The sequence below is a fragment of the Pangasianodon hypophthalmus genome, chromosome 6 (genome assembly GCF_027358585.1).
Source record: "Pangasianodon hypophthalmus isolate fPanHyp1 chromosome 6, fPanHyp1.pri, whole genome shotgun sequence".
Lineage (NCBI taxonomy): Eukaryota > Metazoa > Chordata > Actinopteri > Siluriformes > Pangasiidae > Pangasianodon > Pangasianodon hypophthalmus.
In genome coordinates, this window is record NC_069715.1 from 21,650,413 (window position 1) to 21,663,192 (window position 12,780).

The 12,780-nt window shown below is 37.5% G+C and overlaps 1 protein-coding gene across 13 annotated transcripts in view; it reads right to left on the reverse strand.

The window, feature by feature from the left end:
- ppfia1 (PTPRF interacting protein alpha 1) overlaps positions 1-12,780 on the reverse strand; it is an 80,093-nt gene that overhangs the window by 37,329 nt on the left and 29,984 nt on the right. For all 13 annotated transcript variants that reach the window (XM_053234724.1, XM_053234720.1, XM_034305085.2 and 10 more), the window contains exons 3-6: positions 5,273-5,374; positions 3,038-3,202; positions 2,862-2,936; positions 496-597 (exon numbers count right to left, since the gene is read on the reverse strand). In XM_053234724.1, the coding sequence (XP_053090699.1) occupies positions 496-597; positions 2,862-2,936; positions 3,038-3,202; positions 5,273-5,374 (444 nt within the window). The remainder of the gene's footprint in view (positions 1-495; positions 598-2,861; positions 2,937-3,037; positions 3,203-5,272; positions 5,375-12,780) is intronic.

Consider the following 12,780-nt stretch of genomic DNA (forward strand, 5'->3'; position numbering starts at 1 on the left):
CAAACAGAAACGAGAGAGTGACAGTGTCCGATATTATACTATAAGAGGGAAAAAGGATTCAGGCAGGATGAAGTTTTGGCTTTTATTCTTGCTGAACAGGAAAGGCGTTTATTTGTTATGTAATTTGGTAGAAAGCTACTGAATGACAGTCAGACGATTTATCATCGTTTGGGAATTTGCATCGTTAGCCAGTTGTTAAGCTGTTTTGGCTAGTCGGATCATGGTTAATGTGGTGTGTTTGATCAGTTTTGCATTTCAAATGTGGTTAAATTGGGCAAAGAACAAGTCTACTGATACTTCTGTTCACACTAGGTGTGTGTATTTTTAACAGATTTGTGTAACAGATGTATTCTGAATACTGTTTTAGTTAGCACACAAACATATGCTGGATAGTGACTAACTGTTGTTTTGGTGTATTTTTCTGCGCTTTATACACACAGTACTTTTCCTTCACGAATGCTCACACTGTGTAGGGTTTTTGAGTCTTATGTTTACCTTGCCATTGGTGCTGGGTGTGCTTTCAGAGTTGTGGTTGATTTCTGCTGTGCCATCGATGAACAATTTCTTCTGATTGTTCTGCTCTCGTAGTAAGGCATTCTGAAACGGAGAAAGGAACTCACTTTAGCATTCTCTCCGATTTCGACATCAGCAACTTTCCAAGTCATGTGAATGATGACCTGTTTGTGTGAAACAACTGAACTCTGAGAAGTGTAACTCCCCAGGACCTGACATTCACACTCATGACTGCTTTTATAGGACCTAAATCACTTCAAGCTGACTGTGCATGTGAGATTTGTTCAACCTCAATCACAGACTAGCTGCAGATGTCAGACAGAAACACAGCTGGAAATATTAAACAGAGTGAGCTCTCGCAAAGAAGAGTGAACTTCCTGCGCAAAATGTGCTATTTAAGTGTTCATGTCAACAGTATAGTGTTGAATATTCCGGTATATCATACTGAATAGCTTCAGTAATACAGCACAACAATCTAAAAGTGAGCGAGAGTGAGTAAGTGTGTGTGTGCGTGTGTGTGTGTGTGTGTGTAGCCGGTTATAATGGATGAGTGTTTCTAGCCAACACCAGTGAAATGTAGGTCAGTCTGCAACTGTGCCCCCAGCCTACTGTCAGTCCTAATCCTATCTGTGTGTAAGTGTGTGTACATGTGTTTATGCATGCGTGTATGCATGCATGTGTGTGTGTGTATGGGGGAGGAAGAGATGAGAACATGGAAATGAAGCAAAGACATGTCTGCAGCCATAAAGTAGGTTTTTCTATAATTTAGATATTTAATTATATAGCTGTTATTTTCAACAGCTGTTTATGCTGTAAAGAGTCCAGGATAGGGGGCGGTTACTAAAACTATCATCTGTAACTACACGTTCATTTTTATTCACATTCTTCTTCTTCTTCTTCATGTTCACATCCTTGCTCTTCCTCTTCTTCACTTTCTTCTTATCCTGTATTTTCATGGTATTCTCCTTCTTCCTCCTCTTCATATCCTTCCTAGACGCATTCTTCATATTCCTCTTCTTCATATTCTTCTTCCTCCTCTTCATATCCTTCCTAGACGCATTCTTCATATTCCTCTTCTTCATATTCTTCTTCCTCCTCTTCATATCCTTCCTAGACGCATTCTTCATATTCCTCTTCTTCATATTCTTCTTCCTCCTCTTCATATCCTTCCTAGTCACATTCTTCATATTCTTCTCCTTATCTTCTTTTTTAGCATTCGTCATCTTATTATTCTTCATTTTATTATTCTTATTCTTCTTTTTCACATTCTTCTTCATATTCTGATTCTTCATAATTTTTTCTGCATTCTTCATATTCTTCCTCTTTGTATTGTTCATCTTCCTCTTCTTGATATTCTTCTTCTTCTTATTGTCCGCCTTATCTTCTTCTTTTGCATTCATCGCATTATTCGTATTCTTATAATTTGTATTCTTCTTCATATTCTGATTCTTCGTAATAATCTTTCTTTTGCATTCTTCATATTCTTCGAATTCAACTACTTGTATTCATCTTATTAGTCATAATCTTTGTATACTTCTTTTTCTGCACTCTTCTTCATATTCATATTCTTCACATTCTTGTTCTTCATATTCTCTCACTTATTGGTAGCTTTACTATTAACTGGTATTATCATAATTTGTGTTCTTATTATTATTACGAATGTGAATATTTGACTGCCATATTATTTCTAGGACGCTGTGCAATACACCATGCCATTTTATCAAGTACCCCTACATACAGGTCACTTTGCTGGCATGCGATTATTTTCTGCAGCCCATAGTTCACCCAGTTCCCCCCCCCAAACGTTACCCCCTGCACTAATGGAGAGGGATTAGTGTAGGACCACTATTCATCAGCTCCAATTCGCAGCAAAGCAGTGCCACCGATGTGTGTGTGGTGCTGCTAATCAGGTATAGCGGCGTTACTGAGCTCTAATACCAGACCACCTTGTTTATGCAGCTGGTAGGCAGCATTGCTGGAGATATCTGGATGACAGATTGTTCTCAACCCAGCAGTGAAGATAAAGCGTTATCATCTTGCTGGCTTGTGATGTCTTCACTAACGCATGCTTCTGTTTTAGTACACATTCTTGCTCATGTCTGGTCACGCCAAAACAGACACAATGGGCTTAGAAGCATTTCCTTGTTTAATACATATATAAATAAAAGAACTGGTTCATCCTGTGGCTTCAGTACATGTCGTACTGTGAAGAACTGAGTGTTTGTTTAACAAAACAATTACAATGACACTAATGAAACATACAGGAATCAGGAATTAACATTCCACACGTGTGTACTCACAGGCATTGTTTTGCCCTGTGTGTGTGTTTGGGCAAGTGAAAGTCCTACCTCTTTATGAGAAGCTGTTAACTGCTCCTCCAACGCGCTGCACCTTTCCAGAGCAACGCGCAATCTCTCCCTCACCTGTTACAGTAATAATAATCATTAACTCCCTCAGCAAATACCAGCTTTTAGGATGTTACTCTGAAAAGGAGTAGTTCAAACTCATTTCAAACTCTCATTACCTTCTCATCCAGGGCTTTATGATGCTCAAACAGGGATTTTAGGGCTTTGAGAACTTCCACTTCACTGGAGACTCCGGCTGGGCTCTGAGCCTGACGCTTCACCACCGTCATCCTGAGGGAGCGCTCGTGACGAGACACCAAACACTCCAAATGCTCCAGCAGCAGCTGAAAACAAGGAAATAAAACACAATCCAGATTAAAGTGTGCTACAACTGTGCTAAATGTTTATATTTATATAGCATCTCATGTTGCTTATAACTACTAAGTTCAAGATATACAAAGAATTTCTCGTTGCATAGAAATCAATATACATTTCAAGAGCAGTCTATATTATATATACATATACACATACATACATACATATATATATTTTATATACATACACATATATATATATATATATATATATATATATATATATATATATATATATATATATATATATATATATATATATATATATATATATACATACATACACATACATACACACGACATGTACTGTGTTGTCATCATTTTTTGAGCTGTTATTTGGGGGGGGAAAGAGCCAAACTGTTTCCTTCTGGTCACTGAGGTTAAGGTTAGTGTTTGATTTAGGTGTAAACACAACATTAATTAGCTGCATTAATACGCATGTCAGTGGAAGGTCCTCACAAGGACAGCAAGACAAATGTGTGCGTGTACGTGTACGTGTGTGTGTGTCAGACTCATCCTGCCAGAATGCTCAGCAAGACTCTGTTAGAATGACAAAGCCTACACTCATCCTCCTCACTTGGCCTTAATCCCTCACTCCATCTCTCATCTCCCCAACCCCCCACCACACTCTCTCTCTCTTTCACACACACACACACACACACACACACACACACACACACACACACACACACACACACACGCGCGAAATCTGGTCTGGTTCCAACTGTGTCAGGCGGTCCCATCGTCTTACGGATTAGAGGCTCCACATGCTTCTTAGCACAGCTCTGCGAGAACATTACTGCCTTTTCTGCATTATCGCCAATCACGTCTCCACACTCTTCTCACACACTGGAGGAACTGACTGGAATAAACATATTCCAAGGTTCAAATCTGGTACTGTTAGCTATTATTTCCCCGGCAGAATACTAAGACAGCTGAATTAGCTTTAGATACAAATATATTTTATATTTCAGATAAATAAATATTAAGTTCAGTATGTAAGAACAGAAATTCAAATATGAATTCTGAATTTTCGTATTTTGAAGAGATTCAAATATGAAGTTTGACTACAATAATCAGCAAATCTGTTGTTTATGACAGGGACGCACTGTATGCTTTTGGTAAAGCTGTGACATTACCATTTTATTTCTTTAACCTGTCTTTATGGAAGTTCACACCTCAGACAAGAAATTATCACACGACTTGAATTGAAACTCAGCTACATTTTGGAAGATCTGGAGACCTTTAGGGTTATATTTGGAAAAGGATGCATGATTAATGTTGCAAGTGTTATTTATAGTCTGACCCTTTAACTGTTGTCCCTTCTAGGTTATGAAGTGGATTTTTTTTTTTTTTTTTTTTTTCCTTCTCCATTTTCATTTTTTTCTTTTGTCATTTCTTTCCTCCTCCTTCCTACGTATCTTGCCTTGTTCCTCTGTGCGGAATTGAATTTATATGGACTAAAATACTGTAAGAAATTTGGCAATGTAAGAAATTTTGTCGAGATGTCGCCCTCAAAAATATCTTTCTTTTTTTTTTAGGATTGGTCTAGTTTTACATTGAGAAGTTGGATAATATAATTATTAATATTAATTATTTTAGCTGCATCCAAATCTGTTATTAGTATTTTTTTTTTTTTTACTGTGCATGCATTCCTCTGGAAAGATTACTGCACTTTACCATCAACTCAATGGCCAGTAATAACCCCAGGTCATGTCAATCACAGAGACATGAGCCAATCGTGGGCATCTGTGAGCTCATGCATGCAGAAGAGGACAGTGTGTGCTTACTCAGTTTCCCTCTGTGAACACTACAAAACACTAAAGGATGTTGTGTGTCATTTGAGATACAGCTATAAACTTCTCCGTCTCAGTAATATGATAAATCAGGGAAATGCAGGATGGTGGTGATGACGGCTCTTTAACATAGTCCGCTTTGCAAGCAGGAAGAAGATACTGAGCTTTACAGAGTGCTTGTACTTGGCTGGACGATCATCGTAACGCTCCAGCACTAAGAGAAACCATGATCCTTTGCACTTACTCGTGTGTTGTTTCTCTCGGCCTTTAGCTCGGCAATTTCTTCTTCTCTCTCTAGCAGCTGCTCCCTGCACATATTCACCTCCTTAGTCAGTGCTGCAAACTCCTGAGGACACACACACACGCAGAGAGATAAAAACATTAAAATTGCAATAATCGGTAGCAATCTTGACTGGATAAGGTAAACAAATCATATTGAGAAAAAGTTAAGAACGGAGTCAAAGCCATATAAGGACAGGAACGTTTTAGAGCTAGAACAAATAACCTGAAGTCATTTTAATTCTTTTTCATGCTGATCTGAAAACATCTACAAATTCGAAGGGTGAGAGGGACATGAGTTCCAGTGAATACAGCGTACAAACTCTAGAAAACTGTGACGCCCAAAATTGAGTAGGACATTTAACATCCATCAACGTTTAAATGGAGGAAAAAAATAAGATGGCAGTATGACAAGCGCCGCTCAAACACCCACTGACCTTACTGATCATCTCCATCGAGTCTATAAACTAATATTTTAATGAGCACGCTTTATTAACGTCATTCTGTCTGAGACTCGCACCCTGCTGAGCCACATTCTGCAAGATAATATTCAGACAGGAATACACAGTGTTGATAAAAGCTACAAGGTTGGGATTAGCAACCTCAGACTTGCACCAGGTGAGGGTGAAGCTTACACAGTCATTATCCAGGATTAGCTCCGCCTACTTTAGACTGATTGGAAATGTTCACTTTTTTTAATCGTGGTCTTAAATGTGTCCTGGCTCGTTTGTGTGGCAGCCAGCGAAAAACTAAAGCGAAAAAGTAGAAAACTGGGAAATGAGAAACGAGTTCTCACTTTCATTATCAGCACCACTGACATCACATCAGTAAATCAGACATCACTTGATTCAAAAGTCATTTGCGGCATTTAAACACGAGCCTCAATGAAGTCTATCATTAATTCATTCACTTCTGTTTTTTGGGATAAATATTTTGTTATTAACATTTTTTTATTAGGTCATTTAACCATTTTAAACCTTTGTCCGTTGTCATCTGTACGGTGTGTGTAAGTGCTCTTCTGTGTTTTGATGATGATGTAATGGCACAAGAGCATCGCGTACATTTTGACCATTTCCATTTCGCTATGGGACGTAGCTATCCAAAATCACGAGAAAAATCACACTTAGCTAGCGAGGGTTTGGGCATCTTTAGGCAGCCTGACTGTATTTACCACTGCATTTGTTAAACTTGCTCCCTACCAGACACGAGCTTTGCAGGCATACAAACCAAGGCAAGGTTAGAAAGTAGCCTAAATAAAAAACATTCCCACATTGTTTGGGTAAACAATAATGTGCTTTGACATTTCTGCTTTTCTTAAAGCAGAAATGTCAAAGCACATTATTGGCCATATATTAACGAAATTAACAGTATGAACAGAATTTCTGTCCTTTCATCTTAATGGAAGCTGCTCAAATACATTTCAGAAACATTAGATTTTACTGCTCAGGGCAAATATTCAAGAACCTGAGCCCAGAATGCATGAAAAGATGGCTGTGTGTGTGTGTGTGTGTGTGTGTGTGTTTGTGTGTGCTAATCTATTGTAGGTCTGGAGGAAACAGAGGTATTGGACTACTACTGATTACACTCACTGCATCCCATTACTTTAAATGGCTTCCTTCCTCCTTCTTCAGATCTCTCAGTAGATGTCAGTGGAAGTCGGAAACAAATGAGCCTCGTTCCTCCAAAAACCACAATTCCTTTCTAGTTATCGTTAGCATTTTAAGAGACAGGACAAGAATTACCCATAATGCAATATGAGCAGCATGTATGTCTGCAAATCTAATGGTAATACATCACAAATACAGCACAAAAAAGTTTGTGCAAATGCGGCCTGCCGCCAGCTGTGTCAGGCAATTCCATCATCCGAGGGATTACAAGCGCTGCTTAAAAATCTTCAGACGTTTCAAGATGTCAGAGAGTTCAGGCATTTGGTCTTTTTTAAAATATGTAGCCACTAGACATAATGGGTAATGAATTACCTTCAGCTCTAGTAAAACATATGCAATCCCCAACAGAGATTTAGCTTAAAAGATTCCTGAGTGGTGCAACAGTAAGAGTGTTCATTCTATCATCAGGTGAGTTTAATTCCTGTCGATGAACAGTTTGAGATTTTCATAGTATGTTAACATAATCTATAAATATCATAGTTTCACTGTACCATTGTTTTAATCGACCAGATAAAGACACACAACCATGTGGTGAAAATTAAAGGCGAAATTTATTATCAAGTCTTTGTACAAAAAGGTCTTTTCACATCTTTATATCTATATATATCTATATATCTACACACACACAGGGTGTATATATATATATATATATATATATATATATATATATATATATATATTTTTTTTTTTTTCCTTATTTCTGAGAAAGCCTAATTTATCAATCTTTTGGTAAAGTTAAAAAACTGAACGTTATTTAATCATTTAAGGCACAACCCACCGTCTTTCCATACTAATAACATTGCCATGAAATAATTTTATGACAATGGGAAAAAAAATTGTTAATAATAGGGGAAAATTACACCTTTAATTATAAATCCTGATCTATTTTTCTTACAATACAAATTTGTTGTCATTACAAAATAAATGTATTAAAATGTAATATATTGTTTGTGTCAATATCATCTCGAGAAGCCTGTATCGTGGCTTTAGGGTATCGTCTCATGCACAGGCACAGTTTGCCCATAAAACTATGTGTACACACGGTTAATAAACGAGACCACAAACAGAAAAACTTTTAGTTTAATTACATTTTTCAGTAGCAAGGTCGCACTTTTTTTTTTTTTTTTTTTTTTTTTTTTTTGAAGCAGTACCAGTAAACTATATACCTTTTGACTTCATGTATTTTAATCCAGCATGTAATGCAGTTTTTTAATGGCTGGTTGGTTGGAAGTCTAAATGACTGGTTACCAGATGCTAACACGAGGCAGCTCAAGTCTACTGGTAAATATTTATTTGGGAGGCTTTACAGGTGTAAACTATGGGAGCTGAATTTTTATTCTCTTTATTACGAGCACAGTGATGCATTTTGATAGCAGTGCTTCTTCATGGAGACGTAATTTCAACCCACCGTTTTGGGAGACACTGTTGAAAACAAAATAGTTTTGTCTAGACTCTGGCATGAACTACTGACACAAGACGCAAATCATGTTCACTTTTCAGGAATTTCACTTGTGTGTTTTCAAAGACGTCTGCTAACTGTTTTGATCTTTTTTTTTTTTCTCCAGAGCTAGATCATCTGTTCCAGCTTGTGTTACAAGAGTAAAACTCTTCTGGGATTAGTTTATCTTCTAATACATAAAGGGCTTCTTCGGCTGCTTTGTTTTGCCAGCGTGTTGCTGCTTTTTGTAGCTCCAGCATTAATGCAGATCTATTTCTGGTCACTGTAGCCTATAGCCGACGATGCCTGAATTGCCTACAGCATTAAGTCTCTAGTCTCTTTGTCCTCAGCTGCTCAGCTCTGTGCACTGGATTTTGCCTCCTTTGTAATTCATTTTGAATGAGAACGTCTTGTAAATGCCCAAATCTATTTAGCAATAATTCTTCAATCGCCTCAAAGTTGAAGTTCATCAAGTCATACAAGGGTTTTCATACCGCTATTCTTCCACTGCTAGACCTCGATGCCAGTCATATCTCCTCAGCCAATGGCAGGAGAAAGAGTAGGCGGGAGAAGACGTAATTACAGAGGAGACTATAATGTGGAATGTGCATTCCTCCTGATTGCACAGCGTAACCGAAGACACTCAGGAAAACCTCACTGCTTCTGCAAACTGCCCTTGCAGACTACTAATTTTACAAAACACTGATTCTTTGCTGACAGAGCACACAGCTGTCTTTTATCTCAGACAGTAAACAGCCAAGTGGGTCGTTACAGTCTTATCAGCAGAAAGCAGAATAAGCAAATGTGCCTGAGGAGGCAAAAATGTGACGCGCTCAAAGTCCTTACACACTACAGACATACAAAGCAATCAAGAGACAATGAAAGCTGCTTAAGATTCAAGAAGACTGTCTAGCCTAGCTACAGCAAAGGGATTTAAGTATCCAAAAGTATTTATATACGCCTGCAAAGTAGGTTAGCTCTGAGATCAGTTTATCTTCCGATCTCCTGACTGCATTTTAAAACTTCCAGTACAATATTAATGAATGTGTCGAGTATCATGATGTACACCACTGGCAGAGTAAATACGGATTGGGTGGAAGGTGTGTCATTTTCTTATTCTAATATGGCTCTGATATGCAGTAGATCAGGTCAAAAATGTATCACAGATCGAAATCAGTGATGAATACGGCTGAACAATGTCGCAATATAACCATGGCAACTATCATATCCATTATCGTAACAATCGTTGCTATCAAACCGCTAAAATAAAACAAGAAAAATGACAGTCTGTTGTTTTCATATCATTCAGTCGAAGTGAAGCAAAACACTGACAGAGCGTTTGTTGGGTAAAACTCAAGTAAGTACAGGTGATGTGAGTGAAATTCACGTTGTGCTTTTTACCATCGTTTATTCTGATGCACAGACAGATCAAGATCAACTGAGAAGCATCCTCTGCTTTAAATATTCACAGATTGTAAGGAACGGATGTTTGGTTAAGCTTTTGTTGGGAAGTGGGGTCTGTTAGTGTGCTGTAATACAGTTTTTCGACGTTGTGATTAACCTCAGAACACTCAGGAAAAGATGTACTGAATGCCAGCTCAGTATTTGAGCCTGTACCCTGCTGTAGCAATGTGAGTTCTGGCGTCGGCTGCAATTCAAACTTTGTTGAAGTTCGAACTGGAGCGTAGAAGCGAAAATCTCATTGGATTAAAGAGCTTTAGACCACAGCACGGCTGAATTCTCAAATCAGGAGTGTGGATTCGTTTTCAATAACAGAATTTCAGACAGTAGTTCTGCCTGTAATTAAAATGATTTCTATTAACTATCAACAAAAAAAAAAAAATGCAATTTCCGCCTGTTCGGCATTGAATTTATTTGTGATATCACACACCACAGTAGTGGTTCATGTCTCATATGAAAGTAGATACTTTAAGAATTTGCAGTTTTTCATAATTTTTTCTTTTCTTTTTTTTTTTGTAACCTAACCTACTAGACTTAAATATTATAATTTTATTGTGGTAGCTCTATACAGTGTTTTACTATCTAAAAACTTTATCCATTTTATCTCTGTACCAGTGTTATCGTGAACTGTTTATCCAGCAGGGGGGCTCACACCTCTCCCATTTCCCATTGCCCCGCTCACCAGCAGCTACATACAGAGTCATGATACTCTAGACACAGAAACCCAACAGTGTCCTGGCTAATCTTATAACAGACTTGTGGTGATAAAATAACTCATTTGTTTATACTGATTGAAAATGTCCGATAAGTCAGTTTCGCCTGGGAGAAAGGTTTAATGTTGCTTTAATGTTATCATTCCTACAGTAACAACTTATTGACCGGGATGTGTACCGTGGACGCTTCACATATTCGAAGACTAATAAAAAAAAAAAAAAAAATTAAAATAATGTTTTGTTATTTAACAAAGAAAAATGTATAATTGTTTGTATGGTGACGTTTTTACATCTAGTGGTTCATTTAATATTTATGGAAGGAGTCTGTGGGTCAGAGCTTGGTTTTCCACCACAGTAAAGTCTTCATGATGGCGGGCGTCACGATTTCCAGTTTCTTGGTAGCATGACAAGCTGCGTATTCTGTCTTATAAACTTCATGAGAGTGAAAACAAGAGAGGCTGGTGAGACGATGAGTGTTTTCAAAGTAGAGACAACAAGAACTAACTTGTCTCTTTTATATATAAAAAAAAAAAAAAAAAAAAAAAAAAAAGAATGTGTTATTAATTAGTAAGTTAAGAATTGTAATTGCTGTGCTATAAGATGAATAACACACTTTGGGACATTCCGGTATAGGAAAATTATCCACTTTTTTGGTGATTACAGTAACTCTGTTTCTCATCAGGCTGTATTTATTTTATTTTTGTTTTTTTAATGTTTTTTTATTTATGTGCTCACAGTGATAACACATGTTTATAATAATCTGTATTTGTAAACATAATGAATGCTCCATTCTAGAGCAGCACCAGGTTAGAAAAAATAAATAAATAAAGCCACAGAGCAACTCAGTTTAAAATGAGCTTAATCTATAAATCTGAGGTACGTGAATTGTCCATTGTAGTTTACATCTTTTAACAAATACGTTTTGGAAATACTTAATGTCTTGTCCTGGAAGCTTCGTATCCGATCATCTGCGTGAGAGTAAAATAACGCTGAGACTTTTCAATTCTGATGGCACTCCCATGCCGTGACAGTGCTTCTCCTGTCATCACAATATTGCCATCATTTCTTACTCATTCTGCATAATGAACAACTGAACAGCAATTTCAATATTAAAATTTATTTACTGGCGCTCATAACCATGTACAGATCCCTACATACAACCAACTATTCACTTGAAATCTTTGATAAATGAAAATGAAACCTTTTCTGCACTACTATAACTGTTACTGAATATCTCTGAACATTCTTCTTGCATTTTATCGAGCTGTCCTTTAGGTCATTGCCTAGATTCTCCATGTACTTTTTTTTTTTTTAATCACTTTTTACGCAATCGTTTGCATGTTTTACACCATCGGATAAGAGCGTCCTAACAACCGGATGTAAATAGAAACGAGAAACCTCTTAGTCAACCTGCCGAGTGACGACTTCTACATCTTAAAACACGAGAATAAGTACCCATTTAATTTACAGTTGCCAGCTGAAGAGATCAAGCTTTGTTTAGCCTCAACAAGAACAGTGGTTCTAAACTGGGCAGTAATTCATGATAATAAAGCAGACTGCACTAATCATCTCTCCGTGATGCACATACAGATGAGATACGACGGACGGAGCAGAAAACACACACACACAGGATAATTAAAATCAATGGAACAGGATAGAGAGCTCATGGAAAAACAGGTGCTGGACTGTTTGTTTAAAACACACACGGTAAACCCGAGGCTCTCAGCCTTACAACATTCCCTGTGACTCACGCTTCCTGGGTGGGCTTTTACGTCACACAGTAGGCGGTTAACAGTCATGAGCTCTGAAGATAAAAAAAAAAAAAAAAAAGGAGTGCAGAAGCAGCTCAGCCTGACAGCATGATTAAAGAATGAGAATCAAAAGGATATAAGTCAGTAAAATCAACAGGAAATTGTGCAAAAATAAAGATTACAAATGGAAGAAATGTTACCAGGCTATTGTGGTGTGAAAAGGCTAGAAACTACAATCTAACTGACTAAATGCAGTTAGATTCACATAAGATCATGAAGAAGCGGCAATCATGAAAATTTCATATCTACTCTAAATGGCCAAAGGTTTGTGGACACCTGACCATCACACTCGTATGTGCTTTTTGAACATCCCATTCCAGATGTAGTCCCTTCTTTGCTGTTATAATAACCTCCACTCTTCTGGGAAGGCTTTCCACTAGATT